Below are 14,705 nucleotides of genomic sequence, written 5' to 3' on the forward strand. Positions count from 1 at the left end.
CCGAAAAAGTTTAATTCGTTACTGCGAAGGGCGAGAAAACAGTTTTAAATCGCGCAAAATCACCGCAGTTCACGGAGCCATATCTCGTATTTCCCACCACCGAGTGCCACCATCTTGGTATCGTTCGAAAGCTCAAAGTTTCGCCGTTCCACTTCTCAATTCGTCCGTCGTCGCCATCTTGTAACAAACGCAAAAGAAGCGCGGGTCTGCGATAGGTAGTCACACGGACCTCCGATGAAAGCGGGCCTCCGATTGGCTGCCGTGCTAAAAGGCGTCTCTCCAGTGGTTGCTGCCCTGGCAGGGGCAAGATGGCAACCTTAGTTGTCTGCTTCGTAAACCACGCCGGCGTCTTCACTTGACACACAGAATTCGGATTACTGAGAGCTCCCAGGTTAGTTACGGAGCGACAATGGCGAATAAACTTTGGACGAAGCGGAAGCGCTCCTACGGCAAGAAAAATACGGCGATTAGCGGGAGAAGCGGAGGAGCTCCAGACTGAACGAGCGCAGCCTTGCACCGTGGATTACGTGCCGGAGGCTCCCGCGCCTCGGCGTACGGCCGCGCGAATCAGCGGAGATCGTATCTCGGTAGATATAGCTCACTGCGACTAGGCAAAATGGTGCAAACTCAAAGAACGCGGCCCGAAGCACGGCAGCCACTCCGTCCGATGGCACGCGGAAAAGGAGGAAAAGCACAAAAGCAACAAAAGCGCCACCGCTTCGAACTCTTCGTGCCCAGTCGCGGCCTCCGCGTTGTCCGGCGTCGCGTCCGCGCCTCCGCAGCAAAAGAGAAAGGGAGAAAGCACGTGACTGCGCGCTGTTCTGTTTTGCGGCCGTCGGTGGGGCGGCGTTTATTCGTATCAACCGACGTGGGTCGAAAATCGATTCGTAACAACCGTTTTCTAACACGTTGCAAAGTAATGGGGCTCGGCTGGGACCGCAGAAAAATTTTTATCATCCGGAAATTCGTATTAGCCGTGATCGTATCATCGAGATTCCACTGTATAATATACTATATACTGGGTGCATGAGACATTTGAGGAAACAACTTCGGATTTCCATAGGCACCATTGTTTTGAATATCTGTCCAGATACCTAATTTTGTTGCAGTCAATGCCAATGTCACTTACCTAGCATATTTGTTACAAGCTAGGACTCCAGTCTAAAACAAGAAATTAAAAGGCATGCAGTTGTCATCTTAGCCAATGGTGACATCGGCTTGGAGATAACCATTGAGTTCGGTTGGGTCACTTGGGATGGGATGGGGGGGGGGGGGGGGTGGTCGGGTCTTTCATTTTCATAGTTGTGAAAGAGGTTGTGGCTTCTAACATTGGCACGTAATCCATGGCAAAAATATACAGACACTTCCGGTGGCCAAATATAATAATGAATTCAGAGCTTGTTCAGCAGGTACAGGCTATCACAAGTGACGACACAAAATAAACAGGGCCACTACCAAGCACCTCCAGGTTTCAGAGTCAACAATCAAGTTCGCTGTACACAGAGACGTTAGGTGTCTGTCCCACGTGATGGAATGCAGACTGCCATAGCACATGCCTTTAGCCCTGGCATGGGATCTTGCCTTGACGTGTGTGGTGCTTCTGTATTCACTTAGTATCAATAAATTTTTGTGGGTTATATTCTTCAGTGTTTGGTATGGAAAATGTGATGGGGATTATTTTCTTAGTTCTTTCTTATTCCCCAGTAGCTAACGCTGCTCTAGCCACAAGTTCAGTCTTTCACTCATGCCTGCCCCCAACTGATGGCTGGTCATCTGTCATTCGCATACCAGGGACAGATGGTGGGGAACGAAGGCCCACCTGAGCGACCAGACACCCCAGGTTCAACATCATCGGGAAGTGCTCTTGCCTCGTGGAATGGGGCATACCCAGAGATGCCATCTGGCATGAGCTCCAGCCTCACAAGCAATTGCTCTGCAGCTGACTTGTCTGACCTGCCTCGGCGGCATTTCGTTGTGGCTTACCACCGTAAAATGGTGAGTTGCTGTGCTGATGAACAGCGCTTATAGTTCGAACCTGTCTTGCAGCAAAGGCACATAGCTCTGCAATATAGATGCAAGGAATTTTATTGTTTCTAGTTTCGTGTGAGCATGAAAAAAAAAATTTGTTATTCTGGGATCTACTTTTTTGAAAACGCATCCTCTAGCACAACTTTTCTAGAAAGTAGAAGATATGTTCCCTTTACAATGCAAGTTTTGGCACCTCACATGGTAGTGAAAGTGTTGTGCTGGTTAAATTTTGCTTCGCCCTTTTTTTCTTCTTTCTCCACATGAAAAGGTAATAGGTGTCGTACTATGCTCTGTTGGCTGCTTTTAATAAACTCAAGCATAAATTAAAGCTGAGAATGTATGGCTGTTGCAGGGTAAATTCATTTGCATGTGATAGCTAGTTAGTGAAATCTCTATGTAACGATCTTTGGGGACCGCGGTAAATGGTTTGTTATTATGAAAAGTCGTTATAGTGAAACCCCCAAAATTAACCATTCCTCCCATTAACCCATCAGTTCATAAGTTTTCACCATATGAGCTATCCACGAAGACGTCGCTGTTGGCTCTCAGCCCACACTGTTGCTATTTGCCATAGATTTCGACCCCACACACCACCGAAGCACCGTGTAATAAGAGTGATGCGCTCAAAACAGACGCTAATGCCGAGAAAACTACAGACAAAAAAAACATGTACGTACCCTGCACTGGTCCCGGAGATCAGAGAGCCACGCCCAGCCGTCAACAGCCGAACGCGGCCGATCGTGACGTCAGCGCCCCGCCCTCACCGCAAACCACCGCGACTGGAGCGCCACCGCTGAACCGGTTGGGAGCGGACGGGGAAAGGCGAGGGGACGGCAGAACAGGTGAAGCCCGAGCAATGGTTCCAGCACCTCCCTCAATCCCCACAAGGATCGGCACAAAGTACTGCGCTCCCCGCACGGGCAAAGGCACCGTGCGCAGCTCAAGTCCCAGTCACAAAGGTGTCAGCGGACGTCAGAAAAGCATGTACGTACCGTGCGCTGGTCCCGGAGATAAGAGAGCCATGCCCAGCTGTCAACAGCCGAACGCGGTCGATCGTGACGTCAGCGCGCCGCCCCACCGCAAACCACCACGAGGGGAGCGCCACCACTGAAACTGGTTGGGAGCAGACTGGGATAAGCGCGGGACGGCAGAACAGGTGAAGCCTGCGCAATGGCGCCGGTGCATACCTCAATCCCCACACACTATAATGACTTTTCAGAAAAACGAACCATTTACCGCGGTTCGCTGAAGTTATATCGAGATTTCACTGCATTTGCCCGATTCTGACACACTTTCCAAATCAAACATGTGCTCGCTTTCTGTGGATTCATAGTAGAAAACTAATGTACAAGCATGGCCGCTGGATGAAAAAAAAAAAAAAAAAGTGCAGCCTGCCGCGTGCATCGAACATGATGTCATCCACCGCAGCGCCACCAGTCGGGGGCTGTTGTCTGGGACCGGCATAGAAAATGTGTAACGCGCTTGGAACACCGTCGCACGTGGAAGCGGATGCACATGAAAGCCAACGCATCCCACCCCCGTCAGCTAGCGCCATTCGGCCCGGCCAAGCGCCCGAGAATGCAACTACAGCTGTGACATTCGCTTCCATTGCAGCCCACCTGACACGGCAGGCCGCACTTTTTTTTTTTTTTAATCCAGCGGTCGTGGTAGAAGTGACGTTTCTTAGCAAGAAAAATGGCCAAATGTCTAATATGTGTTGCACAAGAGGTCTGTTTCATAAAGCCAGCTTTGCCACAATACAGCTATGTTATGTGTTAAAGCATATGAGTGCTGGAAGATAGTTTTAGTTTGGTATCCGATTGTATTGCGCAGGCAATTTTCGGCCCAATTTTCTTTGTTAGAATAAATTTTTCGCATTTGAATGGAGTAAGTGCCATAATCACACATGATGAGCTACCGTTATTGCTTGAAAATTTTCCTAGGGCAGGCTGAAAATAGCATTTTCAATGCGAGATGACGTGTGTTCAGTGGATTCGCTGTCTCGTAAGCTCCGCCGAGGCATGCTGCCACTAAAGGGGTGGGGTCGCTATTGAGGTCACCATATTGGTCAGGTGCAGGGCAAGTTTAAATTATCCGACAAAGGCCAGTTTTAGGACAGAAGTAATGAAACCTTGGGCCCCTAGAAATGCATGGGCGCTAACCGGGACTTTTAGTCAGGATTGAATTCACCGGAGTCGAAATAATGGAAGTCGAAAGTATATAGATATTGCTGTGTAGCTTAAAAAAGTGTTAGTCTATCATGGAAGACCTGAGGTATGACTGTCTTGAGTCTTTATCACTGTCAGAACAATAGGTAATTTTCATTCATAGCTGTCTTTATGTTCTGACCTCCTTGAGTGCATGTGGCTATCAGCCACTTGACCAAAGGCTTCTGGTGCCTTCAGAGCTAACTAAATGCACGGTCTCCCATTTACAGATGAGACAGGACGTGTACTTCCTGTCATCCCAAAAGACACGGCCAACACTCTTTGGTCTGCCGCTGGTGTTACCTTGTCACGACGGCACAAGTCGGCAGGACCTGTACAGGCTTGTATGGACACAGGTGGCACGACTGGTCTCTCCACTGCCGCCATCCGAGACCACTGTGCCCAACCATGCCCAGGACTGGTGAGCACTGGCTTCACACAAGGCTCACTGTAGCATTAGGCACATTCTTATCTCCATAGTGCTGCTGTTCAAACATCTGATACCTCTTGTCACATGGGAAGCTGAGTGTGAGGTAGTCAGCTTTTTCCTGGCATCGATAGGTTGGCACAATCGGAGTGTACTCGCACATACTCGCTCACCAATATTTTTGCAGGCTGTTGACGTACTCACCCTCGTCGGTACTCACTCACATTCTTACCCACACCCACTTATACTCACCAACATTCACTCGCGCCCATATAATCTTTTCCATTAACACTTAAAGGGACACTAAAGGCAAATATTATTTCAACGTGGACTGTTAAAATATGGTACCAGAAACCTCGAAACGCTTGTTTCGTGCCAAGAAAAGACTTATTTTAAGAGAAAATTGCGTCTGAAGCGTCCGCGTGCGTACCTCTAACGCAATTCAAATCCGCGCGCCGGAGCGAGGAGTGGTGACGTCATGGCCATATCGTGAGGTTGTGCCACCGGTGAGTAAAACGGCACCCGCCCGCAGATGGTGCTACGGCCTCCCTTTTTTTTTTTTCCTCTCTTTTTTTAGAGCGCAAACGCGCGGCCAGAAACAGAGCCACGACAGAGCCGACGGCAGTGCGCGAAAGCGGAAGTATGGTGGCTAGCCACCATTGGGCGGAAGGTAAAGCGCACGCCGAATTGTCAACACGGTGGTCGTCGACGCTCGTCGCAAAGGACCAACTAGTTGCCGATCCTGACAACAACACATTGGCTTGCGATGTTGGGCTTGATTTTAGTGATTTAAGCTCCGATGAGCGTGACATGCTGCTGAGGGCTCGCGCTGCCGGCGTCGTTGCCTACTACAACGGCGGCCTCGACATCGGCTCTTCCGAGCGCGAAAGCCGCAAGGACTCCTGCAGTGCTACGTCGGGCGACGAAGCTGGTCACCGTCTGAACGTGCCATCGCGACTCTCAATCTGCTAGCAAATTCAAGTGCAAGTTTAGCGAGCCAGCAACACCAGCGCAGTCACGGAAGAAGGAAAAGATTTTCCCCCATGAGCGCAGTATTACGCGATAACGAAACTTCTGAAACTCGAAAGCAAGCGCGGCGCAGAGTCGTGCGAAAACGAAAACCTTTTGACTGCCCGCATCGTTATCAAGTGAAACACCAAAAAGGTATTTTTTTTTTTTTAAGAATCTAAGAGAAGTAGACAAGTAGCATTTTCTTCTGTCTTATAATCCAACGAAACAATCTTTTTAATATGAGTGGTTGAGTACTAGTGACATATTTTTTTTTTTAGGAGTGCCTTCGTCATCGGGTAAGTACCGGAATGTCCCTGGGGAGTCTCTTATCATGTCCTACATTTACCTCAATTTCTCGATTACTGAAGCTCTGTTCGCGATTATATTGACGCCTTAGACGTTCTAGAGCATTGCTCTATCACTTTAGCTTGACTTTTTATTTCACTTTAGTGTTCCTTTAATTGCACTCACTCACGCTCATACTCGCATCCACTCACACTCGCTGACAGTAGCAGATGTTCATATAGAGACACCGATGGAGCTTTCGGACTCCAAAAATTTGGACTTGTTAGATATTCCAGATTTAACAAATGCACCGTCAGAGTTCCCATGGAGCTAATGCATTTTCGGGACCAATTTTTCGGTCGTATTTAGGCCCTGAAGTTCGATTTTCCTATCTAAATTGCTCGTTCCGAGCTGCGCTACCCGATCTTGGAGGCTGCCGTGGATTTTCTGCTGGCTTGGCCAGGCTTGGCTTCCAGTAGCACGCTCTATAGCCGCAACGATTGGAAGGCGCTTGCTATGAATAGAGAGAGCGTGTGCCATCCCCTCATATCGGAGGCCATGCGCACTCTTCCTAAGCTGACAAAACGCTCTAGTGGACGACACTTTTTCTTGTTTCATTTTTTGGTCAGCACTATCTTCATAATCACTGAGTGTGGGATCAGCTTTTTAAAGTTTCGGTTGCTATTTTGCACGTGGTGTCTACAGAGCAGGTGTGTCTCAGAGACGTCGCATCTTTGTGTGTGTTCATGCGGCTTTGCACTTGTGTGATCGGCACTACATCCTGTGCCTTCGCGAGAGCCAAGTAACGGGCAGCAGGGAGGCGCTGTAACGGGGCTCGTTTCTTCGATCGCCAGTTGGCGGTGACACTCTTGTCGATTGTATACGGAGACGACGTCAGTCCTGCACATATCCAAGCAAATCTCATCCCCTTCAAGCGTAGTATGAGGCAGGGCATTATTAGAGATTTTTTATGCCACTCTAAGCCTAATTAATTTTATTTTTTTGTGTGAATAAGTTTTTCGGACTGTTCGATCTTTCGGACTATCTTTCGGTCCCCACGAGGTCCGGAAAATCGGTCGGCGACTGTGCTCACATTGACTTAAGATCACCATCAGTGACTTTCGCTTGTACTAACGTGAGTGAGTATGCCGACCTATAGATGCTGACATTACAGTAGGCACACACAAGCATAGCATCAAGTAACAGCACTTTGTGGGGTTTGGGAATTGACTTTGAGGGGTCTGGGAGTTGACTTTGAGGAATTTATGAAGTTGGATGCGCCACTCAAGGTTACCACCAGGCAAGTGGTTCACCCATGCTTGACACCGGCGCCCAAGTTCTTTGTAAGTGCAGTCCAGCGAACAGAAGCATGTCTGAGCAATTGTATTCTCCCTCGCTGGTGCCACAATTCGAAGCCGTACAGGGAACCTTCAGATAGTTGGTCCCACAGAGCACACTGACGAGTGCATTGTTGGTCCACGCATTGCCGTCTGCAAACCAAACACCAGAAGTCTGTTCTTCTCATGCTACAGTATTCATGCCATCAGGTAGCGATCGCATCGAAACACTCGCGCCTTCTCTTGTAGCTTTATACAGACTCCCATCATCACTTCTGTGTTATGCGGGGAAGCCGAACATCCACAAAGATGTGAGAACCGTACGGTGAAAGCGAACGTCAGGGTACGTGAGAGAGTTGAACATCTGCACAACCTACATTGTCTCCTTTTCATGCAACATTGCAGTTTTACCATTTTAGTGCACGATAAACCCCTTTCAGGTGCTGTGTACACAGTTGTGTACATCAAGATAGTGCATCAACAGCAAAAGCATTGGTGAAAGTAATTATATGTCAAATGTGTCGCATACATCTTGACACTCTTCTGATTGAGATTGTGCTGCAAGTTTGAATAATGGGGGCAAAATGTTTTAGTAAAATGATTTGGAAGGTAGATTTGGTTGTGTGTTTATGCTTGGTGCGAGTATGTCATTGTTTGTAGTGCATTCACTTCTTTCATTGTTTTTCACAGTGTGTAGCACGAGACATAATTTTTAAGTGCCGGGATAGGTGCTTTTCAAGCCTACTTGACATGAAATAGTTGATGTTCTCATATCTAATATTCCTGTAGTGAGTTTTCGCATGGATTTTACATTCTATAAACTTAACAAAGCACACCAAGAAACTGAAAATTCCTAATATATTCTGTAGCTGTACGCTTTTTATGATTCTGAAAATGCAAAAAATGTGGTGAAAGTAATTGGTCAATCAACAAAGTTGATTGGGGCTTACAAATGCGAAAAATGTGGATTTGCCAGATATTGGCCGTGAGATCGAGCGGAGTCGCGTGTCAAGCCACACGGCGATTCTGCCACGCGTTCAAGCGATGAAGTAGTCACAATAACTTGCTGCTTTAACTTCACTGTACAGAAATACACGCATTTTTATAACCAGTGCAAGAATAGAATAATGTTGGGTCCCACAACAGCAGCGCCAACCGCTTAGTGATATCGCTAGTGTGACCACGTCTACATTTCAATATGCTTTATAGATGTCTGAGGTAGTCCTGTGGAAACAATGTTTTTATTCGTAACATGGATTTAAAAAAATTTTCACACAAAACACTGGCCGTAGTGACCTGCTGTTTAAGACATAATGTGACTGAGCATAAGGACTTGAGTTCATTTCCCAGATGCAGCAGCTGCATTTCATGGGGGGTGGAATGCAAGAACACTAATAAATATCAAGCATTAGTTGCATGGTAAAGAACTCCAGGTGATCGAAATTGATCTGGAGCCCTCCAATTCAGTCTCTCTCGTACAGTGCAGTCCACTTAGAACGAGACCACACATAACGATATATTGGTTATAACGATGAGTCGACATAACAGTGTCAACTTATGCATTAGGGCTATGAGAAAAAAACCCACATATAACGATATGTTATTCACTGCATAGCGGATATAACGATCGAAATTTTGCTTTTGGGCAGCGTTTATCATGCAGAATAATCATGAAATTTGTGTTCCTAAGTTGCCGGGGGGGCGAAAGTTTGCCTACGCGAATGCTTATCTGCCGCCATTACCGCGCAGCACATCCCGCCCGCGCGCTGATTGCGAACGGAAGCCACGGAGAACATAGCAAGCTGGCGCAGCGTGCACGAGATGGCGCCAGCTGCTTCGCATCCGCGTGAGTCGCTGGCTGTCGTGCGAGCATCCAGAGAGGAGGGGAAGAAAGCGATAAGTGAGCGGCGCCTGCGCAGCCTACGCTCTCAGCAAGCGCGGAAATGTGCCGGGGAAGCAGCAGGGAGGTGCACCGACGAAGTGCAAAGCTGTATCTCTCAAGACGAAGCTGCAAATTTTGCAAGACTCGAAGAAGTACGAGCTCGCGCAGTCGATGATATTGACGATTATGAAAACCGGGAGCACCACGATTGTGAAGGCTAGAAGCAGTGGCCATGGCGATCAACGGAAAAAAACGGGCCTCGTGCGCCAGGACCAAACCCCCATGGGCTAAACCAACACGGTGGAAGCCGCCGGCATTACCGAACTCTGGGAGCACGTCTCTGCTGACGATGAAATGGGGGGTGCTTCGATGGAGGAGTTTCCAAATGGAGATAGTGCTGCTTCTTTCTGCAAAGAGATCTCTGAAGGGGGCAATCATTGTTGCTACAGACGGCAGCATTGTGCTACGGAGGCAACGACAAAAGAGGCAGTGACAACGAGATTGACAAGAGCCCGTCTTTGACACCGACCCCGATGTTCACCCTAAGTGCACTGTTTTCAATCGAGTCGCTCATTGATTTCATGCACGCTAAATTACAGCCGCCAGTGTTCGCGCAGCAGCTGGACGCTACTCCGTATGGACGCTATGCACACGGCGGTTGCGAATCCGAAACGTCTGCGAAAGCAAGTGCAGCTTTCTATTTCAGCGCACCTAACGATTGAGACGCTATTTAGAGGTATAAATAAATGTTTTAGTTTTCACAGCCTACTTTCTACAACGTCGATTTTTTATCGGAACTGGCAAATTCGGTTTTGGTGTGGCAAATGGATACTCGGCCTTTCTTTTTTTTTAATGGTAGTCCAGATATAGCGATGATCGGTTATAACGATCGGATTTTTCGTTCTTGATATCGTTATAAGTGGACTGCTCTGTAGTTACCATGTTACTTTGGGTCTAACGATGTCAGTCATATTCATTCATAAAAAATGCTTTTTCTATGCAGCTAGCAGATTCTGATATCATCATTCTGATGTTCTTTTTCCCTTTTTAAGTGATGATAGCCTTGGATATGAATACCCGTTCACGTTGAAGGCAGTTCATAAAGATGGATTCATGTGTGCCTGGTGTCCTTGGTACAAGTGAGTGTGCTAAGTCCTTCTTTCTAGCCTAAAATTTAAATTTCAGAACATACTACAAGCTTCATGTAATTTTGCATGGCATGCAATAGATAATATTATGTTCACACTGTTTAAGAAATCACTACTTCATTTGTCAGTCACGTCGCCTATGTTGTAGCACTGTTTCATATGTAAATCAAGTGCTCCATTTTCAGTGCAAAATACATATTTTAGTGAAATTTCTTTGCAGATTTTGTCGTGGCTGCCCAATAGACTGTGATGATGCAGACTTCAACTTCAGCTCTCTGTACCTCTCCATTGACTGGGACCCAACTGCATTGCACCTGAGGTACCAAGCTTCTCAGGAGAGGGTAAGTTCATTCGACACAGCTTATTGAGGATTGCACATCAGCCTTGTGAGCACACATGCAGGACATGTTCATATGCCTAAAAGGAGGGAGTAAGCTCCTTTGTTCCCATCTTTCTTGTCTGTTCATTGATTTCTCATCCAGAGTAGTCTGACTAACCTGTGGCTAGATATTTGCAGTTCATATTAAGGATAGCACCTTTCCCCCTGAATGTTCCTTCTGTTGATAGCCCTCCTGTCAGCTTCACTCCATCTTCGTCACCAAAGGAAAACAAATGTCGCAGTTTCGCCCGAAAGGCAAAGCATCGATTGCAATAGCAAATTAGTGGACAGCTATACGAAGTAAGGATAGTAGTTTTATTGGCTGTATAAACTTGTAAACATAGGCACACTAACTAAATGGTGTCACGCGCACAAGCAAACATGAACACATCTCACTCGATGACCGCGGAAACTTGCTGTCAGAACACAGGAGTGATTCTGCGCGCCAACAGCAGTGAGTGAATGGAGCTTTGCATCAACGTGATCTTAGCCCCAAAAACACAGGGAGGGCGGAGTCCACTGCCGCCGCCACCGCAGATGGCTTTCAAGATACAGCCGCGCAGGCGGGCGCTCGAGGCGCAGAACGGTGCCTCCATCGGAATGCGGCCGCTGCGGCCGGGATTCGATCCCACGACCTCGTGCTCAGCAGCACAACGCCTTTCCTAACTGAGCCACCGTGGCGGGTACTAAAATTGTCCAAGGGCAGGATTCGAACACAGGAACTCTAGCAGAGAGGCCCAGTGTTTAAACCATTACGCCACGGACGCATGCCACGGAAGTTTGCATTTATTGTCTCAATATTCCTTCGTGGTAGCAGTGAATTCGAACCTCGATGTAACGAACACGGATATAACTAAGTAAACAAAATGTGTCTCGTCGATATCAACATATAGCAAATACAGTCGAGCCCGACTGTATCGAACCCGTTTATATCAAATTATCCCGTATATCGAACAATTTCTAAACACGGTAAATTTACATTGAGAATATATAGCAAAAGTTACTGTTACATCGAACGAAAATAGCAACGACAACCGATATATCAAACTCCATGTGCCTCAAAAGTGCCCCAGCAAGTTGGCTTTCCCTCGCGGTGGCGGGGAAAACTGCCGGCGCCACCCTAGAAAAAGTGGTTTAGACCCGGCTGTGCACGGGCGAACACCCCCCTGCAAAAAATTATCCTGGCCTGCTCGCAGCGCTTACAGCCAATCGGAGGCCGTCGTGCTTTCTCCGAGGCGCAGAGGCGGTACAAGTGAGCGCCATTTTTTCTTTCTTCATGCTTGTGTGCCTGTTGCTGCCTCTTTTCCTTGAGTGTTGGCGCTCTGTGAACTTTCTTGGCGCGCTGTCGTCATGGCTTGTGCAAAGAGGCAGAATTTGCCGTTCGCCGTGAAACTCGAAATCATAAATCGAAGTCGAGCACGCTGAGAAGAAGTCCGACGTTGCCGCCGCGTACAAGATTCCAAGGAGCACCTTGAGTACTATCCTGAAGAACAAGGCAGACATCAGGGCCAAGTCGGACAAAAGGCCAGGTGCCCGTGGTGCCCGACGTGTGCGTACTGCTGTGTACGAAGATGTCGAAGCGGCCGTTTACAAATGGTTTGTGGACGTTCGGTCGCAAAACATCCCGGTGTCCGGCCCTATGATCGAGCAGAAAGCCAAGGACCTTGCTTTCTTGCTAGAAGGTTGCTAGAAGGTTGCGGCCTCAGCTGCTCAGACTCGTTGGACAACGTGGAGGCGTGCGCGCTGTCGCAGGCAGCGAAGTCGTTGAAACAGAAGAAAATCCAGGACTATTTTGTTCCAAAGTAGGGCACGCAAGTAAGCCACCATATTAATAGAGTACTTTTCTTATTGGTATGTGCCTTTGCGTCATCAAATCCTATAGCGGGCCTATATCGAATTATGCTATATATCGAACTAATAAACGTTCTTTGGCGAGTTCGATATACCCGGGTTCGACTGTATATTCTTACAACGAATATCAGATATAACGAAGGTATTTCCGTGGCAAGTGCAACTTTGTTAAAATGAGGTTTGGCTGTGTTGAATATCTAGGTTTAGCTGTATAAGCATATATTCGTAACATGCTTATATTCATTTCGTATTTACTTCATTACATACATGATCATTACATTGAGGTTCTACTGTAATTGGACAAAGGCTGACATCACTTGTGACAGGTGTATGTGGACCATCCAAGTGTGGAGCGCACACGACAGCAGAAAGTGGAGCCCATCAGTGTGCACGACTGCTTGGCGGCTTTCACCAAAGAAGAGCAACTGGGTGACCGTGAGAAGTACTACTGCTCACGTTGCAAACAGCACCAGCTGGCCACCAAGAAGCTGCAGATATACCGGCTGCCTCCCATCTTGGTAAGCATCCTGAACAGCATGTTAGACTCTCGTTGCATGGCTCAGACACCTCTCTGCATCACAGAATCTTGAAAGCTAGCAAACAAGCTTGCATTTGGTGGTGTTATCAAAATTTGTTTAACATTCTTGCGAAAAAATTGACTTGTTAAGGTTTGTTCACACTAAGAACAAAATGACAGCATGGGCCTGTGAACTGGGTCTCCAATTTTCGCCAGCCTTGTATTGTCCATGTAAACCGATTTTCAACATTGCTCGAAGTCATATTGCATTTGGAACCTTTAGCAAAAGCTCTCAGAACTACTGCTAGTGTAGTTGAAAATATTAGTCTGGCAGTAGGTGCAAGTTGGAAACAGCTAGCACAAGACAGGGGTAATTGGAGATCGCTGCGAGAGGCCTTCGTCCTGCAGTGGACATAAATATCGGCTGATGATGATGATGGTTTCTTAACCCTTTCGGCCCTGAATTTTCTCCTTTAGGCGGATATTTTTTCGCTTTACATATTTAATGTGAAAAAGCTCACAGAAGAACGATACAATAAGAAAATTTTTAATTTAAAGTTTTAGTGAAGTTACGGATACGGTGCCAAATGACGCCACCAGGGCTCAAAGGTTGTGAATCAACACGTGATGAATTTTTTTGAAAACGTACAGCTTTCTTATATTTTATGTTGCAGGGGCCGAAAAAGTTGGATTTTATTACTGTCAAATGTTACGCTGCCTCTTGTAATGTTCAAACAATCAAATATAACTGTAGCAAATAAAAATAAGCTTATCACAGGTGCTGAGACCTCCTGTTCTTTGTCGCAGTTCGCACTCAGGCCCGGAAGGGTCAAGCTCCTATGCAAGCTATGAGTTAAGTCTTAAACATAGAAACACTTGCCACTGTAAACATGAAACTTCACTACACAACTACCACGGCCATCGCCATCATGCGGGGCCCTGTTTGAATCAGCTGTTGCCTCTTGTGAATGTTTACTGCCAATGAACAGCTTGCAATTTTGCTGTCTTGTGGCAGCAAACCATGATCAACCCTGCCTTGTGAATCCAGCTTGAGGGACTTGTACAGTAGAACCCCGCTGATACGTTTTTCACGGGACCTTTAAAAAAAAAAACGTAAAAGCCGGGAGACGCAAGAGCTGAGAAATAGGAAAAATTGAGCAATACGAGTACTGGTTGAACTGCACATATTATTTTAATTCTTACGTGTGAAAAAAGTCGCCCACAAGCCAAAGCATTATTGTAATAGCAAATTACTAGACAGCTATACAATGTAAGGATAGTAGTTTTATCATCCGTATAAACTTGTAAACATTCGCTTATTAACTATATTAACAAGCATGGTGTCAGCGGCCACAGGCAAACATGAACACATCACACTCGCTATCAAAACACTGGCGTGAGGAAGCAGCGAGCGAAGTGACCTTTGTGCTATTGTCTATTGCTTCTACGCAAACTGAGCGCCGAGAACACACAGCATGCACAAAGCTACGAGCTGCCGATGCAACTACACTGCCTAGACTCTGCCCCCAACACAGATCACTTTCTTGTCAAGATACGGCCCGCGCGCCGCCGTGCAGTACGCAGTTGATGCTAGAGTACAACGCCGCTCGCTATCCCTTCCTCCCCCCTCGCT

General features: G+C 47.1%; 1 protein-coding gene across 8 annotated transcripts in view; it reads left to right on the forward strand.

The window, feature by feature from the left end:
- The window catches only part of LOC119446683 (ubiquitin carboxyl-terminal hydrolase 32-like), a 95,077-nt gene that overhangs the window by 65,869 nt on the left and 14,503 nt on the right, over nt 1-14,705 (forward strand). For all 8 annotated transcript variants that reach the window (XM_049664332.1, XM_037711179.2, XM_037711183.2 and 5 more), the window contains 5 exons: nt 1,792-1,995; nt 4,466-4,656; nt 10,230-10,316; nt 10,546-10,666; nt 12,882-13,073. In XM_049664332.1, the coding sequence (XP_049520289.1) occupies nt 1,792-1,995; nt 4,466-4,656; nt 10,230-10,316; nt 10,546-10,666; nt 12,882-13,073 (795 nt within the window). The remainder of the gene's footprint in view (nt 1-1,791; nt 1,996-4,465; nt 4,657-10,229; nt 10,317-10,545; nt 10,667-12,881; nt 13,074-14,705) is intronic.

This window comes from Dermacentor silvarum, chromosome 3, assembly GCF_013339745.2.
Source record: "Dermacentor silvarum isolate Dsil-2018 chromosome 3, BIME_Dsil_1.4, whole genome shotgun sequence".
Taxonomy (NCBI): Eukaryota; Metazoa; Arthropoda; class Arachnida; order Ixodida; family Ixodidae; genus Dermacentor; species Dermacentor silvarum.